At 48.6% G+C, this 20,554-nt stretch overlaps 1 protein-coding gene across 1 annotated transcript in view; it reads left to right on the forward strand.

The window, feature by feature from the left end:
- The window catches only part of NDUFA9 (NADH:ubiquinone oxidoreductase subunit A9), an 86,457-nt gene that overhangs the window by 20,932 nt on the left and 44,971 nt on the right, over positions 1-20,554 (forward strand). The window contains exons 2-4 of the mRNA XM_063928491.1: positions 11,757-11,927; positions 18,357-18,454; positions 18,540-18,631. Coding sequence (XP_063784561.1) covers positions 11,757-11,927; positions 18,357-18,454; positions 18,540-18,631 — 361 coding nt within the window. The remainder of the gene's footprint in view (positions 1-11,756; positions 11,928-18,356; positions 18,455-18,539; positions 18,632-20,554) is intronic.

Below are 20,554 nucleotides of genomic sequence, written 5' to 3' on the forward strand. Positions count from 1 at the left end.
CGGCTGAAGACTCCTGCAGTCTTCTAAAGGTAGCGCACAGCACTGCAGCTGTGCGCCATTTTCCTCTCAGCACACTTCACACGGCAGTCACTGAGGGTGCAGGGCGCTGGGAGGGGGGCGCCCTGGGAGGCAAAATGAGTACCTATAAAGGCTAAAAATACCTCACATATAGCCCTAGAGGCTATATGGAGATATTTAACCCCTGCCTGATTTCTCAAAATAGCGGGAGACGAGCCCGCCGGAAAAGGGGCGGGGCCTATCTCCTCAGCACACGGCGCCATTTCCTCTCACAGCTCCGCTGGTCAGGACGGCTCCCAGGTCTCTCCCCTGCACTGCACTACAGAAACAGGGTAAAACAGAGAGGGGGGGCAAATTTATGGCGATATTTTTATATAACAAAGCAGCTATAGGGGAGCACTTATTATAAGGCTATCCCTGATATATATATAGCGCTTTTGGTGTGTGCTGGCAAACTCTCCCTCTGTCTCCCCAAAGGGCTAGTGGGTCCTGTCTTCATTAGGAGCATTCCCTGTGTGTCTGCTGTGTGTCGGTACGTGTGTGTCGACATGTATGAGGACGATATTGGTGTGGAGGCGGAGCAATTGCCAAATATGGGGATGTCACCTCCTAGGGGGTCGACACCAGAATGGATGCCTTTATTTATGGAACTACGGGATAGTGTCAACACGCTAAAGCAGTCGTTTGACGACATGAGACGGCCGGACAATCAATTAGTGCCTGTCCAGGCGACTCAAACACCGTCAGGGGCTGTGAAACGCCCTTTGCCTCAGTCGGTCGACACAGACCCAGACACAGGCGATGACTCCAGTGGTGACGGTGACGAATCAACCGTATTTTCCAGTAGGGCCACACGTTATATGATTTTGGCAATGAAGGAGGCGTTACATTTAGCTGATACTACAGGTACCACTAAACAGGGTATTATGTGGGGTATGAAAAAACTACCTATAGTTTTTCCTGAATCAGAAGAACTAAATGACGTGTGTAATGAAGCGTGGGTTGCCCCTGATAAAAAGCTGATAATTTCAAAGAAATTATTGGCATTATACCCTTTCCCGCCAGAGGTTAGGGAGCGCTGGGAAACACCTCCTAGGGTGGACAAGGCGCTAACACGCTTATCTAAACAAGTGGCGTTACCCTCTCCTGAGACGGCCGCACTTAAAGATCCATCAGATAGGAGGATGGAAAATATCCAAAAAAGTATATACACACATGCAGGTGTTATACTACGACCAGCTGTAGCAACTGCCTGGATGGGCAGTGCGGGGGTAGTTTGGTCAGAATCCCTGATTGAAAATATTGATACCCTGGACAGGGACAATATTCTACTGTCGTTAGAACAAATAAAGGATGCATTTCTTTATATGCGTGATGCACAGAGGGATATATGCACACTGGCATCACGGGTAAGTGCTATGTCCATTTCGGCCAGAAGAGCTTTATGGACGCGACAGTGGACAGGCGATGCGGATTCAAAACGGCATATGGAAGTTTTGCCGTATAAGGGGGAGGAGTTATTTGGAGTCGGTCTATCAGATTTGGTGGCCACGGCTACAGCCGGGAAATCCACCTTTCTACCTCAAGTCACTCCCCAACAGAAAAAGGCACCGACTTTTCAACCGCAGCCCTTTCGTTCCTTTAAAAATAAGAGAGCAAAGGGCTATTCATATTTGCCACGAGGCAAAGGTCGAGGGAAGAGACAGCAACACGCAGCTCCTTCCCAGGATCAGAAGCCCTCCCCGGCTTCTACAAAAGCCTCAGCATGACGCTGGGGCTTCTCAAGCGGACTCGGGGACGGTGGGCGGTCGTCTCAAAAATTACAGCGCGCAGTGGGCTCACTCGCAAGTAGATCCCTGGATCCTGCAGATAATATCTCAGGGATACAGGTTGGAATTAGAGACAGATCCACCTCGCCGTTTCCTGAGGTCTGCTTTACCAACGTCCCCCTCCGAAAGGGAGACGGTGTTGGAAGCCATTCACAAGCTGTACTCTCAGCAGGTGATAGTCAAGGTACCTCTTCTGCAACAAGGGAAGGGGTATTATTCCACTCTTTTTGTGGTACCGAAGCCGGATGGCTCGGTAAGGCCTATTCTAAATCTGAAGTCCTTGAACCTGTACATAAAGAAGTTCAAGTTCAAAATGGAGTCACTCAGAGCAGTGATAGCGAACCTGGAAGAGGGGAACTTTATGGTATCCTTGGACATCAAGGATGCGTATCTCCACGTTCCAATTTACCCCTCACACCAGGGGTACCTCAGGTTCGTTGTACAAAACTGTCACTATCAGTTTCAGACGCTGCCGTTCGGATTGTCCACGGCACCTCGGATCTTTACAAAGGTAATGGCCGAGATGATGATTCTTCTTCGAAGAAAAGGCGTATTAATTATCCCATACTTGGACGATCTCCTAATAAGGGCGAGGTCCAGAGAACAGCTAGAGATGGGATTAGCACTGTCTCAAGAAGTGCTAAAACAGCACGGGTGGATTCTGAATATTCCAAAATCCCAGTTAATGCCGACAACTCGTCTGCTGTTCCTAGGGATGATTCTGGACACGGTTCAGAAAAAGGTTTTTCTCCCGGAGGAAAAAGCCAAGGAGTTATCCGAGCTTGTCAGGAACCTCCTAAAACCAGGAAAGGTGTCTGTACATCAATGCACAAGAGTCCTGGGAAAAATGGTGGCTTCTTACGAAGCGATTCCATTCGGCAGATTCCACGCAAGAATTTTCCAAAGGGATCTGTTGGACAAATGGTCAGGGTCGCATCTTCAGATGCACCTACGGATAACCCTGTCTCCAAGGACAAGGGTGTCTCTTCTGTGGTGGTTGCAGAGTGCTCATCTATTGGAGGGCCGCAGATTCGGCATACAGGATTGGATCCTGGTGACCACGGACGCCAGCCTGAGAGGCTGGGGAGCAGTCACACAAGGAAGAAACTTCCAGGGAGTATGGACGAGCCTGGAAACGTCTCTTCACATAAACATTCTGGAACTAAGAGCAATATACAATGCTCTAAACCAGGCAGAACCTCTGCTTCAGGGAAAACCGGTATTGATCCAGTCGGACGACATCACGGCAGTCGCCCATGTGAACAGACAGGGCGGCACAAGAAGCAGGAGGGCAATGGCAGAAGCTGCAAGGATTCTTCGCTGGGCAGAGAATCATGTGATAGCACTGTCAGCAGTGTTCATCCCGGGAGTGGACAACTGGGAAGCAGACTTCCTCAGCAGACACGATCTTCACCCGGGAGAGTGGGGACTTCATCCAGAAGTCTTCCACATGCTGGTAACCCGTTGGGAAAGACCAATGGTGGACATGATGGCGTCTCGCCTCAACAAAAAACTGGACAGGTATTGCGCCAGGTCAAGAGATCCGCAGGCAATAGCTGTGGACGCGCTGGTAACGCCTTGGGTGTACCAGTCGGTGTATGTGTTTCCTCCTCTGCCTCTCATACCAAAAGTATTGAGAATTATACGGCAAAGAGGCGTAAGAACGATACTTGTGGTTCCGGATTGGCCAAGGAGGACTTGGTACCCGGAACTTCAAGAGATGATCACGGAAGATCCGTGGCCTCTACCTCTACGGAGGGACTTGCTTCAGCAGGGTCCCTGTCTGTTTCAAGACTTACCGCGGCTGCGTTTGACGGCATGGCGGTTGAACGCCGGATCCTAAAGGAAAGAGGCATGCCGGAAGAAGTCATTCCTACTTTGATTAAAGCAAGGAAGGAAGTAACCGTGCAACATTATCACCGAATTTGGCGAAAATATGTTGCGTGGTGCGAAGATCGGAGTGCTCCGACGGAGGAATTTCAACTGGGTCGATTCCTACATTTCCTGCAATCAGGATTGTCAATGGGTCTCAAATTGGGATCTATTAAGGTTCAAATTTCGGCCCTGTCGATTTTCTTTCAAAAAGAATTGGCTTCAGTCCCTGAAGTCCAGACCTTTGTTAAGGGAGTGCTGCATATACAGCCTCCTGTGGTGCCTCCAGTGGCACCGTGGGATCTAAATGTGGTTTTGGACTTCCTAAAATCTCATTGGTTTGAACCACTAAAAAAGGTGGATTTGAAATATCTCACATGGAAAGTGACCATGCTTCTAGCCCTGGCTTCTGCCAGGAGAGTGTCAGAATTGGCAGCTTTACAAAAGCCCATATCTGATTTTCCATTCGGACAGGGCAGAACTGCGAACTCGTCCGCATTTTCTCCCTAAGGTGGTGTCAGCATTTCATCTGAACCAGCCTATTGTAGTGCCTGCGGCTACAAGTGACTTGGAGGACTCCAAGTTACTGGACGTTGTCAGAGCATTAAAAATATATATTGCAAGGACAGCTGGAGTCAGAAAATCTGACTCGTTGTTTATATTGTATGCACCCAACAAGATGGGTGCTCCTGCGTCTAAGCAGACGATTGCTCGTTGGATCTGTAGCACAATCCAACTTGCACATTCTGTGGCAGGCTTGCCACAGCCTAAATCTGTAAAGGCCCACTCCACAAGGAAGGTGGGCTCATCTTGGGCGGCTGCCCGAGGGGTCTCGGCATTACAACTTTGCCGAGCAGCTACGTGGTCAGGGGAGAACACGTTTGTAAAATTTTACAAATTTGATACTCTGACTAAGGAGGACCTGGAGTTCTCTCATTCGGTGCTGCAGAGTCATCCGCACTCTCCCGCCCGTTTGGGAGCTTTGGTATAATCCCCATGGTCCTTTCAGGAACCCCAGCATCCACTAGGACGATAGAGAAAATAAGATTTTACTTACCGATAAATCTATTTCTCGGAGTCCGTAGTGGATGCTGGGCGCCCATCCCAAGTGCGGATTATCTGCATAAGTTGTACATAGTTATTGTTAACTAATTCGGGTTATTGTTAAAGGAAGCCATCTTTCAGAGGCTCCGCTGTTATCATACTGTTAACTGGGTTTAGATCACAAGTTGTACGGTGTGATTGGTGTGGCTGGTATGAGTCTTACCCGGGATTCATAATCCTCCCTTATTGTGTACGCTCGTCCGGGCACAGTACCTAACTGGAGTCTGGAGGAGGGTCATAGGGGGAGGAGCCAGTGCACACCACCTGATCGGAAAAGCTTTACTTTTTGTGCCCTGTCTCCTGCGGAGCCGCTATTCCCCATGGTCCTTTCAGGAACCCCAGCATCCACTACGGACTCCGAGAAATAGATTTATCGGTAAGTAAAATCTTATTTTTTGTTAGGTTTTTTATTTTCAGGGAGCATTGCTGGCAACAGGCTCCCTGCATCGTGGGACTGAGGGGAGAGAAGCAGACCTACTTAAATGATAGTCTCTGCTTCTTAGGCTACTGGACACCATTAGCTCCAGAGGGTCGGAACGCAGGTCTCACCCTCGCCGGTCGTCCCGGAGCCGCGCCGCCGTCCTCCTCACAGAGCAGGAAGATAGAAGCCGGGTGAGTATTAAAAAGAAAGAAGACTTCAAAGGCGGCAGAAGACTTCAGATCTTCAGTGAGGTAACGCGCAGTGGTAACGCTGCGCGCCATTGCTCCCACACATACACACACAGCGGGCACTGTAAGGGTGCAGGGCGCAGGGTGGGCGCCCTGGGCAGCAATATTAACCTCAAGGGACACTGGCAAATGGATTATATACTGCGGAGGCAGTATATTAAAAAAAACCCGCCAGTATAAATAATTTGAGCGGGACCGAAGCCCGCCGCAGAGGGGGCGGGGCTTGATCCTCCAGCACTAACCAGCGCCATTTTCTCCACCGCACACTGCAGAGAAGCTGGCTCCCCGGACTCTCCCCTGCTGAACACAGTTACAGAGGGCAAAACAGAGGGGGGAGGCACATAAATTGGCGCAGTGAGTGTAATCGTATATATATTTCTATAAAAGCGCTGTACTAGCTGGGATTTAATTCCATTGTCCGGTGGCGCTGGGTGTGTGCTGGCATACTTTCTCTCTGTCTCTCCAAAGGGCCTTATTGGGGGACTGTCTCCGTATAGATATATCCCTGAGTGTGTGGGGGTGTCGGTACGTGTGTGTCGGCATGTCTGAAGCGGAATGCTCATCTAGGGAGGAGGTGGAGCAGATGATCGTGGTGTCTCCGTCGGCAACGCCGACACCTGATTGGATATGTGGAATGTTTTAAATGCAAATGTGTCTTTATTACATAAGAGATTGGACAAAGCAGAGTCCAGGGATAAAACAGGGAGTCAATCCATGGCTTTGACTGTGTCACAGGGCCCTTCTGGGTCTCAGAAACGTCCGCTGTCCCAAGTAGCAGACACTGATACCGACACGGATTCTGACTCCAGTGTCGACTACGATGATGCGAGGTTACACCCAAGGGTGGCCAAAAGTATTCATTATATGATTATTGCAATAAAAGATGTTTTGCATATCGCAGATGACCCCCTCTGTCCCTGACACGAAGGTATGCATGTTTAAGGAAAAGAAACCTGAGATAACTTTTCCCCCATCTCATGAGCTGAATGAGTTATTTGAAAAAGCTTGGGAAACTCCAGACAAGAAACTGCAGATTCCCAAGAGAATTCTTATGGCGTATCCTTTCCCGGCACAGGACAGGTTACGGTGGGAATCCTCACCCAAGGTGGACAAGGCTTTAACTCGCTTGTCCAAAAAGGTGGCGCTACCATCCCCGGACACGGCAGCCCTCAAGGATCCTGCTGATCGCAGATAGGAGACTACCTAAAAATCAATTTATACACATACGGGTGCCTTGCTCAGACCGGCAATAGCGTCGGCTTGGGTTTGTAGCGCTGTAGCAGCTTGGGTAGATACCTTGTCAGCTGACATTGATACCCTAGATAGGGATACCATTTTATTGACCTTAGCTCACATTAGAGACGCAGTCTTATATATGAGAGACGCTCAGAGAGACGTTGGGCTGCTAGGTTCGAGAGCCAACGCCATGGCGATTTCTGCTAGGCGAGCCCTGTGGACCCGCCAATGGACGGGGGCGATGCCGACTCAAAGAGGCATATGGAAGTTTTGCCTTACAAGGGTGAGGTTTTATTTGGGGAAGGTCTCGCGGACCTGGTTTCCACAGCTACCGCGGGTAAATCTACTTTTTTGCCTTATGTTCCCCCACAGCAAAAGAAAACACCACAATATCAGATGCAGTCCTTTCGGTCGCATAAGTCTAGAAGATGTCGGGGCTCTTCCTTCCTCGCCAGAGGTAAGGGTAGAGGGAAAAGAATGCCTGCTACGGCTAGTTCCCAGGAGCAGAAGTCCTCCCCGGCTTCTACTAAATCCACCGCATGACGCTGGAGCTCCTCTGGGGGAGTCCACACCGGTGGGGGCACGTCTTCGACTCTTCAGCCACGTCTGGGTTCAGTCGGACGTGTATCCTTGGGCAATGGAAATTGTATCCCAAGGCTACAAGCTGGAATTCGAAGACGTGCCTCCTCGCCGGTTTTTCAAATCGGCTTTACCAGCTTCTTCCCCAGAAATGGAGATAGTTTTAGTGGCAATCCAAAAACTGTGTCAACAACAAGTGGTGGTCGAGGTTCCCCTAGTTCAACAGGAGAAGGGATACTATTCAACCCTATTTGTGGTCCCAAAACCGGATGGCTCGGTCAGACCCATTCTAAATTTAAAATCCCTAAACCTGTACTTGAAAAAGTTAAAATTCAAGATGGAATCGTTTCGGGCAGTTATCTCCAGCCTGGAAGGGGGGGATTTTATGGTGTCACTAGACATAAAGGATGCATACCTTCATGTCCCCATATATCCCCCTCATCCGGCATACCTGAGATTCGCTGTACAGGACTGTCATTACCAGTTTCAGACGTTGCCGTTTGGGCTTTCCACGGCCCTGAGGATTTTCACCAAGGTAATGGTGGAAATGATGGTGCTCCTGCGCAGGCAGGGAGTCACAATTATCCCGTACTTGGACGATCTCCTGATAAAAGCGAGATCGAAGGATCAGTTGCTGAAAAGCGTGTCGCTCTCCCTGAGAGTGCTGCAGCAACATGGCTGGATTCTAAATCTACCAAAGTCACAGTTTGTTCCAACGACTCGGCTATCTTTCTTAGGCATGATTCTGGACACGGAACAAAAGAGGGTTTTTCTCCCAATGGAGAAAGCCCAGGAACTCCAGAACATGGTCAGAGACCTGTTAAAACCAAAAAGAGTGTCAGTCCATCAATGCACTCGAGTACTGGGAAAAATGGTGGCAACCTACGAGGCCATCCCCTTCGGCAGGTTTCATGCGAGGACATTTCAGTGGGACCTTCTGGACACGTGGTCAGGGTCCCATCTTCAAATTCATCAGAAAATAAGCCTGTCCCCCAGGGCCAGGGTGTCTCTCCTGTGGTGGCTGCAGAGTGGTCATCTTCTAGAGGGTCGCAGGTTCGGCATTCAAGACTGGGTTCTGGTGACCACGGACGCGAGCTTCCGAGGATGGGGAGCAGTCACACAAGGAAGACATTTTCAGGGAACATGGTCAAGCCAGGAGGCTTGTCTACACATCAACATACTGGAATTAAGGGCCATATACAACGGCCTACGACAAGCGGAGAATCTTCTTCGCGAACTACCGGTTCTGATTCAATCAGACAACTTCACAGCCGTGGCTCATGTAAACCGCCAAGGCGGGACAAAGAGCAGAGTGGCAATGGCGGAAGCCACACGGATTCTGCGCTGGGCGGAAAATCACGTAAGCGCTCTGTCAGCAGTCTTCATTCCGGGAGTGGACAACTGGGAAGCAGACTTCCTCAGCAGACACAATCTCCATCCAGGAGAGTGGGGACTTCATCAAGAAGTTTTTGCAGAGCTAACAAGTCTTTGGGGAATTCCTCACATAGACATGATGGCGTCACGCCTCAACAAGAAGCTTCGGAGGTATTGTGCCAGGTCAAGGGACCCTCTGGCAGTAGCGGTAGAAGCCCTGGTGACACCATGGGTGTTTCAGTCGGTCTATGTATTCCTTCCTCTCATCTCCAAAATATTGAGAATCATAAGAAGAAAAAGAGTGCAGACCATACTCATTGTTCCAGATTGGCCTCGAAGGGCCTGGTATTCAGACCTTCAGGAGATGCTCACAGAAGATCCATGGCCTCTTCCTCTCAGGGAGGACCTGTTACAGCAGGGGCCCTGCGTGTTCCAAGACGTACCGTTGTTACGTTTGACGGCATGGCGGTTGAACACCGAATCCTAGCTGGAAAAGGTATTCCGGAGGAAGTCATCCCTACTCTGATAAGGGCTAGGAAGGAGGTGACGGCGAAGCATTATCACCGTATCTGGAGAAAGTATGTTTCTTGGTGTGAATCCAAGAATGCTCCTACGGAAGATTTCCACCTGGGCCGTTTTCTCCACTTTTTACAGACAGGAGTGGATATGGGCCTGAAGTTACGCTCCATTAAGGTACAGATTTCGTCCCTATCTATATTCTTTCAGAAGGAATTGGCTTCTCTCCCAGAAGTCCAGACTTTTGTAAAGGGAGTGCTGCACATCCAGCCTCCTTTTGTGCCCCCAGTGGCACCATGGGACCTTAACGTGGTGTTACAGTTCCTTAAGTCACACTGGTTTGAACCGCTTCAAACAGTTGAGTTGAAATTTCTCACTTGGAAAGTGGTCATGTTGTTGGCCTTGGCATCTGCGAGGCGGGTGTCCGAATTGGCGGCTCTATCTCACAAAAGCCCCTATCTGATTTTCCATATGGATAGAGCAGAGTTGAGGACTCGTCCTCAATTTTTGCCAAAGGTGGTTTCATTGTTTCATATGAACCAACCTATTGTGGTACCTGTGGTTACGGTGACTTGGAGGATTCCAAGTCCCTTGATGTAGTCAGGGCCTTAAAAATTTATGTAGCCAGGACGACTCGGGTTAGGAAAACAGAGGCTCTGTTTGTCCTATATGCAGCCAACAAGGTTGGCGCTCCTGCTTCTAAGCAGACTATTGCTCGCTGGATCTGTAACACAATTCAGCAGGCTCATTCTACGGCTGGATTGCCGTTACCAAATTCGGTAAAGGCCCACTCCACTAGGAAGGTGGGCTCTTCTTGGGCGGCTGCCCGAGGCGTCTCGGCATTACAGCTTTGCCGAGCAGCTACTTGGTCGGGTTCAAACACCTTTGCAAAATTCTACAAGTTTGATACCCTGGCTGATGAGGACCTCATGTTTGCTCAATCGGTGCTGCAGAGTCATCCGCACTCTCCCGCCCGGTCTGGAGCTTTGGTATAATCCCCATGGTCCTTACGGAGTCCCCAGCATCCTCTAGGACGTAAGAGAAAATAAGATTTTAAACCTACCGGTAAATCTTTTTCTCCTAGTCCGTAGAGGATGCTGGGCGCCCGTCCCAGTGCGGACATATTTCTGCAAGGCTTGTATATAGTTATTGCTTACATAAGGGTTATGTTACAGTTAAGATCAGTCTTTGGCTGATGCAGTTTTGTTCATACTGTTAACTGGTTGCGTATATTCCATGTTATACGGTGTGGATGGTGTGGGCTGGTATGAATCTTGCCCTTAGATTAACAAAAATCCTTTCCTCGTACTGTCCGTCTCCTCTGGGCACAGTTTCTCTAACTGAGGTCTGGAGGAGGGGCATAGAGGGAGGAGCCAGTGCACACCCATTCTAAAGTCTTTAGAGTGCCCATGTCTCCTGCGGAGCCCGTCTATACCCCATGGTCCTTACGGAGTCCCCAGCATCCTCTACGGACTAGGAGAAAAAGATTTACCGGTAGGTTTAAAATCTTATTTTTAATTACCTACCAGTAAATCCTTTTTCCCGTAGTCCATAAGGAATATTGGGCGCCCGCCTCAGTGCGTTGACTTTTCTGCAGGTTGTCTCTTATATGTTTACCTGTTCAGCTGTTGCTGTTTTGTTCCAGCCATTGCTGGTTGTTATATGTTATGGTGTGCTGGTGTGTGAATCTCACCACTCGTTATGTTCCTTCTCTCAAGTATGTCCTTTCTCCTTCAGGCACTATTTTTCATATAACTGTATGTGGTAGGGGACATAGAGGGCAGGAGTCGGCACACTCAGTTGAAGAAATTTTAAGTACACTGGCTTCTTTGGACCCCGTCTATACCCCATCGTACTAGTTTCCCCCAATATCCCCTATGGACTACGAGAAAAGGATTTACCGGTAGGTAATTAAAATCCTATTTTTATGGTCTCATGCATCTCTACAATGGTAATCTGCTGCTGCTTTGTAAACGGGAAACATTACTGTTCTCACTAAGGCCCTCATTCAGTATGGATCACAGGTACAGTCCTCAGCGCAGTTTCATGATAATTTGAAAACTGCATATGCGCCGGACCCATGTGCGATCGCATTACAGTATTGTGAACACCTCTGCCTGATTGCCAGGATGAGGCATTCGGGGGGAGGGCGGTGTTGCTAGAAATGGGGGGGGGGGGGGGGGGGGTGACCGGGATTGGCGAGGCCGAGGACTGCATCACAAGATGCCTGCCAGCCACCCTTAACAGCCAGTCTGAGTAAACTGAGGCTTACTCACCTTGTCGTTGCAGATGAGCATCGTTGTGGTGCTTGATCCCAGACTGCGACTCGCAAATGCACCAAAGAGGTGTTAAGGATCGCATTGCGAGCAGATTTGCAAATGTGATCCATACTGAATGAGGGCCTTATTGCACATTTGTAATCCCAAGAATTAGTTTCTCATGTGTACTTGTGTAGGAAAGTCTAGCTGCTAATGCTGGGCACTCGGCATAAAATATACTGCATAACTAACTAAAATGTACTGTTAATTAATATCCTGGAACCGTTACTGTCATTTCTAGGTCCACCGATCGCCTCTTTCTCTGCGTCTGTCCCTCTGTTGCTGCAGCAGAGGAAGGTCCACCATGCTGTTATTCCTCATGGGAGACCGGGACGCTCTGCCGTCAGTGGAGTGGTGGCCACAGTATTTGGAGCTACAGGGTTCCTGGGTCGATATGTTGTCAACAAACTAGGTAAATTGTGCTATACTGACAGTATTTCTATTAGCGGGACACCATGCAGAGGTTTTGATGATATCTACGTCATTGAAATATAAAAGCTTGCAGGCGCTGCTTACCTGGTACCAAACCTTTCCATGCCCATGTAGGAGTGACTAAGCACGCCATGCACACCTACTTACTTTACTGTCACATTTCTATGCCTGTCACACATCTGGTGTATCTGATTGAACAAGGCAATACCTGGGTTCCATTGTCATTCTTAGATTTGGCGTATTTGAGTTATAGCAATGTCTTCTGTTCCTTTCTCTAACGTCCTAGTGGATGCTGGGGACTCCGTCAGGACCATGGGGAATAGCGGCTCCGCAGGAGACAGGGCACAAAAGTAAAAGCTTTAGGATCAGGTGGTGTGCACTGGCTCCTCCCCCTATGACCCTCCTCCAAGCCTCAGTTAAGATTTTGTGCCCGGCCGAGAAGGGTGCAATCTAGGTGGCTCTCCTAAAGAGCTGCTTAGAGTAAAAGTTTTGTTAGTTTTTTTATTTTCAGTGAGTCCTGCTGGCAACAGGCTCACTGCTACGAGGGACTTAGGGGAGAGAAGTGAACTCACCTGCGTGCAGGATGGATTGGCTTCTTAGGCTACTGGACACCATTAGCTCCAGAGGGAGTCGGAAAACAGGTCTCACCCTGGGGTTCGTCCCGGAGCCGCGCCGCCGACCCCCTTGCAGATGCCGAAAAGTGAAGAGGTCCAGAAACCGGCGGCAGAAGACTCTTCAGTCTTCATAAGGTAGCGCACAGCACTGCAGCTGTGCGCCATTGTTGTCAGCACACTTCATAGCAGCGGTCACTGAGGGTGCAGGGCGCTGGGGGGCGGCGCCCTGGGCAGCAATGATAGTACCTTATTCTGGCTAAAAATACATCACATATAGCCCCTGGGGGCTATATGGATGTATTTAACCCCTGCCAGGTCTCAGAAAAACGGGAGAAGAAGCCAGCCGAAAAGGAGGCGGGGCCTATTCTCCTCAGCACACAGCGCCATTTTCCCTCACAGAAATGCTGGTGGGAAGGCTCCCAAGCTCTCCCCTGCACTGCACTACAGAAACAGGGTTAAAACAGAGAGGGGGGGCACTTATTTGGCGATATGTATATATATATATTAAAATGCTATAAGGGAAAAACACTTATATAAAGGTTGTCCCTGTATAATTATAGCGTTTTTGGTGTGTGCTGGCAAACTCTCCCTCTGTCTCCCCAAAGGGCTAGTGGGGTCCTGTCCTCTATCAGAGCATTCCCTGTGTGTGTGCTGTGTGTCGGTACGTGTGTGTCGACATGTATGAGGACGATGTTGGTGAGGAGGCGGAGCAATTGCCTGAAATGGTGATGTCACTCTCTAGGGAGTCGACACCGGAATGGATGGCTTATTTAAGGAATTACGTGATAATGTCAACACGCTGCAAGGTCGGTTGACGACATGAGACGGCCGGCAAACAAATTAGTACCTGTCCAGGCGTCTCAAACACCGTCAGGGGCTGTAAAACGCTCATTTACCTCAGTCGGTCGACACAGACACAGACACGGACACTGACTCCAGTGTCGACGGTGAAGAAACAAACGTATTTTCCTTTAGGGCCACACGTTACATGTTAAGGGCAATGAAGGAGGTGTTACATATTTCTGATACTACAAGTACCACAAAGAAGGGTATTATGTGGGGTGTGAAAAAACTACCTGTAGTTTTTCCTGAATCAGATAAATTAAATGAAGTGTGTGATGATGAGTGGGTTTCCCCCGATAGAAAATCATTGGCGGTATACCCTTTCCCGCCAGAAACACCCTTTAGGGTGGATAAGGCGCTCACACGCTTATCAAAACAAGTGGCGGTACCGTCTCCAGATAGGGCCGCCCTCAAGGAGCCAGCTGAGAGGCTGGAAAATATCCTAAAAAGGTATATACACACATACTGGTGTTATACTGCGACCAGCGATCGCCTCAACCTGGATGTGCAGCGCTGGGGTGGCTTGGTCGGATTCCCTGACTGAAAATATTGATACCCTTGACAGGGACAGTATTTTATTGACTATAGAGCATTTAAAGGATGCATTTCTATATATGCGAGATGCACAAAGGGATATTTGCACTCTGGCATCAAGAGTAAGTGCGATGTCCATATCTGCCAGAAGATGTTTATGGACACGACAGTGGTCAGGTGATGCAGATTCCAAACGGCACATGGAAGTATTGCCGTATAAAGGGGAGGAGTTATTTGGGGTCGGTCCATCGGACCTGGTGGCCACGGCAACAGCTGGAAAATCCACCTTTTTTACCCCAAGTCACATCTCAGCAGAAAAAGACACCGTCTTTTCAGCCTCAGTCCTTTCGTCCCCATAAGGGCAAGCGGGCAAAAGGCCAGTCATATCTGCCCAGGGATAGAGGAAAGGGAAGAAGACTGCAGCAGGCAGCCCATTCCCAGGAACAGAGCCCTCCACCGCTTCTACTAAGTCCTCAGCATGACGCTGGGGCCGTACAAGCGGACACAGGTGCGGTGGGGGGTCGTCTCAAGAGTTTCAGCGCGTAGTGGGCTCACTCGCAAGTGGACCCCTGGATCCTACAAGTAGTATCCCAGGGGTACAGATTGGAAATTCGAGACGTCTCCCCCTCGCAGGCTCCTGATGTCTGTTTTACCAACGTCTTCCTCCGACAGGGAGGCAGTATTGAAAACAATTCACAAGCTGTATTCCCAGCAGGTGATAATCAAAGTACCCCTCCTACAACAAGGAAAGGGGTATTATTCCACACTATATTGTGGTACTGAAGCCGGACGGCTCGGTGAGACCTATTCTAAATGGATAATCTTTGAACACTTACATACAAAGGTTCAAATCAAGATGGAGTCACTCAGAGCAGTGATAGCGAACCAATAGGGTGTCCCTGGACATCAAGGTTGCTTACCTCCATGTCCCAAATTGCCCTTCTCACCAAGGGTACCTCAGGTTCGTGGTACGGAACTGTCACTATCAGTTTCAGACGCTGCCGTTTGGATTGTCCACGGCACCCCGGGTCTTTACCAAAGTAATGGCCGAAATGATGATTCTTCTTCAAAGAAAAGGCGTCTTAATTATCCCTTACTTGGACGATCTCCTGATAAGGGCAGGGTCCAGAGAACAGTTGGAAGTCGGAGTAGCACTATCTCAAGTAGTTCTACGACAGCACGGGTGGATTTTAAATATCCAAAATCGCAGCCGTTTCCGACGACACGTCTGCTGTTCCTAGGGATGGTTCTGGACACAGTCCAGAAAAAGGTGTTTCTCCCGGAGGAGAAAGCCACGGAGTTATCCGAGCTAGTCAGGAACCTCCTGAAACCAGGAAAAGTGTCAGTGCATCATTGCACAAGAGTCCTGGGAAAAATGGTGGCTTATTACGAAGCGATTCCATTCGGCAGATTCCACGCAAGAACTTTTCAGTGGGATCTGCTGGACAAATGGTCCGGATCGCATCTTCAGATGCATCAGCGGATAACCCTATCTCCAAGGACAAGGGTGTCTCTCCTGTGGTGGTTACAGAGTGCTCATCTTCTAGAGGGCCGCAGATTCGGCATTCGGGATTGGATGCTGGTGACCACTGAGGCCAGCCTGAGAGGCTGGGGAGCAGTCACACAAGGAAAAAATTTCCAGGGAGTCTGATCAAGTCTGGAGACTTTTCTCCACATAAATATACTGGAGCTAAGGGCAATTTACAATGCTCTAAGCTTAGCAAGACCTCTGCTTCAAGGTCAGCCGATATTGATCCAGTGGGACAACAACACGGCAGTCGCCCACGTAAACAGACAGGGCGGCACAAGAAGCAGGAGGGCAATGGCAAAAACTGCAAGGATTTTTCGCTGGGCGGAAAATCATGTGATAGCACTGTCAGCAGTGTTCATTCCGGGAGTGGACAACTGGGAAGCAGACTTCCTCAGCAGGCACGACCTCCACCCGGGAGAGTGGGGACTTCATCGGGAAGTTTTCCACATGATTGTGAACCGTTGGGAAAGACCAAAGGTGTACATGATGGCGTCCCGCCTGAACAAAAAACTGGACAGGTATTGCGCCAGGTCAAGAGACTTTCAGGCAATAGCTCTGGACGTTCTGGTAACACCGTGGGCGTACCAGTCGGTGTATGTGTTTCCTCCTCTGCTTCTCATACCCAAGGTATTGAGAATTATAAGACGTAGAAGAGTAAGAACTATACTCGTGGCTCCGGATTGGCCAAGAAGGACTTGGTACCCGGAACTTCAAGAGATACTCACAGAGGACTCATGACCTCTGCCGCTAAGAAGGGACTTGCTTCAGCACGTACCATGTCTGTTCCAAGACTTACCGCGGCTGCGTTTGACGGCATGGCGGTTGAACGCCGGATCCTAAGGGAAAAAGGCATTCCGGAAGCGGTCTTTCCTACCATGGTCAAAGCCAGGAAGGACGTGACCGCACAACATTATCACCACATGTGGCGAAAATATGTTGCGTGGTGTGAGGCCAGGAAGGCTCCACGAAGAAATTTCAACTCGGTCGATTCCTGCATTTCCTGCAAACAGGAGTGTCTATGGGCCTCAGATTGGGGTCCATTAAGGTTCAAATTTCGGCCCTGTCGATTTTCTTCCAGAAAGAATTGGCTTCAGTTCCTGAAGTCCAGAAGTTTGTCAAGGGAGTACTGCATATACAACCCCCTTTTGTGCCTCCAGTGGCACTGTGGGATCTCAACGTAGTGCTGGGATTCCTCAAATCACATTGGTTTAAACCGCTCAAATCTGTGGATTTGAAATATCTCACATGGAAAGTGACCATGATGTTGGCCCTGGCCTCGGCCAGGCGAGTGTCAGAATTGGCGGCTTTGTCTCACAAAAGCCCATATCTGATTGTCCATTCGGACAGGGCAAAGCTGCGGACTCGTCCCCAGTTTCTCCCTAAGGTGGTGTCAGCGTTTCACCTGAACCAGCTTATTGTGGTACCTGCGGCTACTAGGGACTTGGAGGACTCCAAGTTGCTAGATGTTGTCAGGGCCCTGAAAATATCGGTTTCCAGGACGGCTGGAGTCAGGAAAACTGACTTGCTGTTATCCTGTATGCACCCAACAAACTGGGTGCTCTTGCTTCTAAGCAGACGATTGCTAGTTGGATGTGTAGTACAATTCAGCTTGCACATTATGTGGCAGGCCTGCCACAGCCAAAATATGTAAATGCCCATTCCACAAGGAAGGTGGGCTCATCTTGGGCGGCTGCCCGAGAGGTCTCGGCATTACAACTCTGCCGAGCAGCTACGTGGTCGGGGGAGAACACGTTTGTAAAATTCTACAAATTTGATACCCTGGCTAAAGAGGACCTGGAGTTCTCTCATTCGGTGCTGCAGAGTCATCCGCACTCTCCCGCCCGTTTGGGAGCTTTGGTATAATCCCCATGGTCCTCACGGAGTCCCCAGCATCCACTAGGACGTTAGAGAAAATAAGATTTTACTTACCGATAAATCTATTTCTCGTAGTCCGTAGTGGATGCTGGGCGCCCATCCCAAGTGCGGATTGTCTGCAATACTTGTACGTAGTTATTGGTACAAAAATCGGGTTATTATTGTTGTGAGCCGTCTGTTCAGAGGCTCCTACGTTGTCATACTGTTAACTGGGTTCAGATCACAAGTTGTACGGTGTGATTGGTGTGGCTGGTATGAGTCTTACCCGGGATTCAAAATCCTTCCTTATTGTGTACGCTCGTCCGGGCACAGTATCCTAACTGAGGCTTGGAGGAGGGTCATAGGGGGAGGAGCCAGTGCACACCACCTGATCCTAAAGCTTTTACTTTTGTGCCCTGTCTCCTGCGGAGCCGCTATTCCCCATGGTCCTGACGGAGTCCCCAGCATCCACTACGGACTACGAGAAATAGATTTATCGGTAAGTAAAATCTTATTTTAACCTCTTCCCAATATTTCTCCGCTGGCTCCCCCAGACCTCTCTCCATTCTCTCACACGCTTCTCATATGGACTCAATGTCACGCACACATCACTGTATGTGTAGTTTTCACCTTGTAACCGTTGTACAGGTATATGGACACCAATTAGCACTTAGCTGCCCTGACATATGCTGATCCATGTAATAGAGGGGAACGGTAACGATTATGTGTTCCCCACTGTGTACTTCTAAGTTGTCGCTGCTCAGGGTGGAGGAAAAGGGGGCTCCGTCCATGGCCTGTCAGAGACAGGGGCCAACCGGGACTGCCACGGGCCTGTTCTTTGCAGTATTATGTTAGATGGTCCCTACCATGAGTAACATCCACTTTGGGAATCGCTGATCTAAATGTTAACAGTGTCAGTTGGTGTGGGGACAGCGTAGTGTCAAACAAATCTATAGTTTAACCCAAGTGCATGCATCTAACTTGTTACATTTTGTAATATTCTTCTATATTATTATCATCCACTTTATTATAGGACGTATAGGCTCCCAGGTTGTCATACCTTATCGCTGTGACCAGTATGACATTATGTATCTCCGACCTATGGGAGATCTCGGACAGTTGACATTCATGGTAAGGGTGTGACTCCCCTATTCTAAAATGGCTTAAGGTAGGTTAGTTGAATAAGGGAAAAATAAATGTTTTTGTCTCATTTCAGGAGTGGGACCCAAGAGACAGAGAGTCCACTAAACGGGCCCTCCAGTACTCTGATGTAGTTATCAATCTTGTGGGGAAGGAATGGGAGACCAGGTACAGTTCTGTCGTGTGTGTGGGATATCCCTTCCTCTTGTCATTTCATTAAGCTGGATATACATTATAAGATTATCTCTACAATCATTCTGATTGGATTGAAATCTGGTGATGTCTGAGAGCAAATGACAATTGACCATTTGCTCCCAAACACTGGAAAACTGACAAAAATGGTAATTCAGACAATTGGTTAAATCCATTTGATTTAACCAATTTACCTGAATAACCGTTTTTGTCCATTTTCCAGACTTAGAGAGCAAATGGTTGATTCTCATTTGCTCCCAGACATGACCAGATTTTCGCTCCACCCGGCCAGATTGGACAGTTAATTTTATAGCGTGTATCCAGCTACTCAAGTATTCCGCTTCCTCTGCTCCACACGTCTACAGTTTTAACATGATCTAGCAGCAAAGCTGTGGCAGAGCATGATGGGGTGTGTAGTTCTCTGGCAGCTGGCATGCCGCAGGTTGCCTATCCCTGTGTTACAGTATGGGGCTCCAATAGAGCTAGGAAGAGATCCAGCTGGGAGGTGCAGTTGTGCACACTGTCAAAGCCCTGTTGCACGGCCAGGTGGAGTGGATGGGGGCAGATTTATAATTCACTGAAGCTAAACTCTAAATCGGTGTAAAAATATATCTACCCTGTATTTGTGGGAAGTCAGCACCTTTTGCACTTTGCTGCTCCATAGACGTGCAGGCAAATATGGACGAGATCGTCCATATTGGCCTGCATGCACAGCCGACGGGGGACCAGCGATGAACGATGAATGTTCATCGCTGGAGCCTCCACACTGAAAGATATGAATGAATTCTCGTTCATTTATGAACGAGATCGTTCATATCTTTCAAAAAAATCGGCATGTGTGTAGGGCCTATAAATGAGGCCCTATATCTGTATTCTGTCTGGACCAGTGAAAATCAAATCTGGGTTTAGAAATGAGGGTGACATGGAGCCACTACTCCTACCATCATTAATGTAACCCTGCCAGCCCTAATCTTCCCTGATCTTTCTACCAATCTCAATTCTGCAAAAAGAAAATTTATGTTTCTTTATAATAAAATACAGATTGCTGCTCTTAAGGTCAGTGATGATATCAGAACACGCAGGTGTGAGCGCCTATTACCGGGAGGCGATTTATTTACAATGGCTAATGTATCTCACGTTCTTGGTAAACATCACAATATAGAAAACCAAGGAGATCTGCTATTGCGATCGGAAACAGGAACCGCAGCAGATATCTCCTATACTATATTTCCTGCGGAATTCCTGTAATACATCCAGAGGATGTTTATATTTGTTTAATACATATGCCCCATTGTATCTGATCTTTTCTCTTTAGAAAGAAAAGTATTCTATGGGCGTGAAGATGCACAACCAATAAATTGGAATACACAATTATTAGTGTTGTGTGTTCTAGGACAGTGTCAATTCTGAATGACATTTATAAAAAAATAAAATCTTACACCAGTTCCTTTGTGTCTGTTAAATGGATTATTGTATAGTTTCCATTGTGTTCTATTACTGCTTAGCATGTGATTGGTACTTATTCAGGGGGATTTGGAGGTGAGAGCTCGTGAAAACATTTTTCTCTAACGTCCTAAGTGGATGCTGGGGACTCCGTAAGGACCATGGGGAATAGCGGCTCCGCAGGAGACTGGGCACAAAAGTAAAGCTTTAGAACTACCTGGTGTGCACTGGCTCCTCCCCCTATGACCCTCCTCCAAGCCTCAGTTAGATTTTTGTGCCCGAACGAGAAGGGTGCACACTAGGTGGCTCTCCTGAGCTGCTTAGTGAAAAGTTTAGTTTTAGGTTTTTTATTTTCAGTGAGACCTGCTGGCAACAGGCTCACTACATCGAGGGACTAAGGGGAGAAGAAGCGAACTCACCTGCGTGCAGAGTGGATTGGGTTTCTTAGGCTACTGG

Source organism: Pseudophryne corroboree, chromosome 6, assembly GCF_028390025.1.
Source record: "Pseudophryne corroboree isolate aPseCor3 chromosome 6, aPseCor3.hap2, whole genome shotgun sequence".
In the NCBI taxonomy this organism is placed as follows: Eukaryota; Metazoa; Chordata; class Amphibia; order Anura; family Myobatrachidae; genus Pseudophryne; species Pseudophryne corroboree.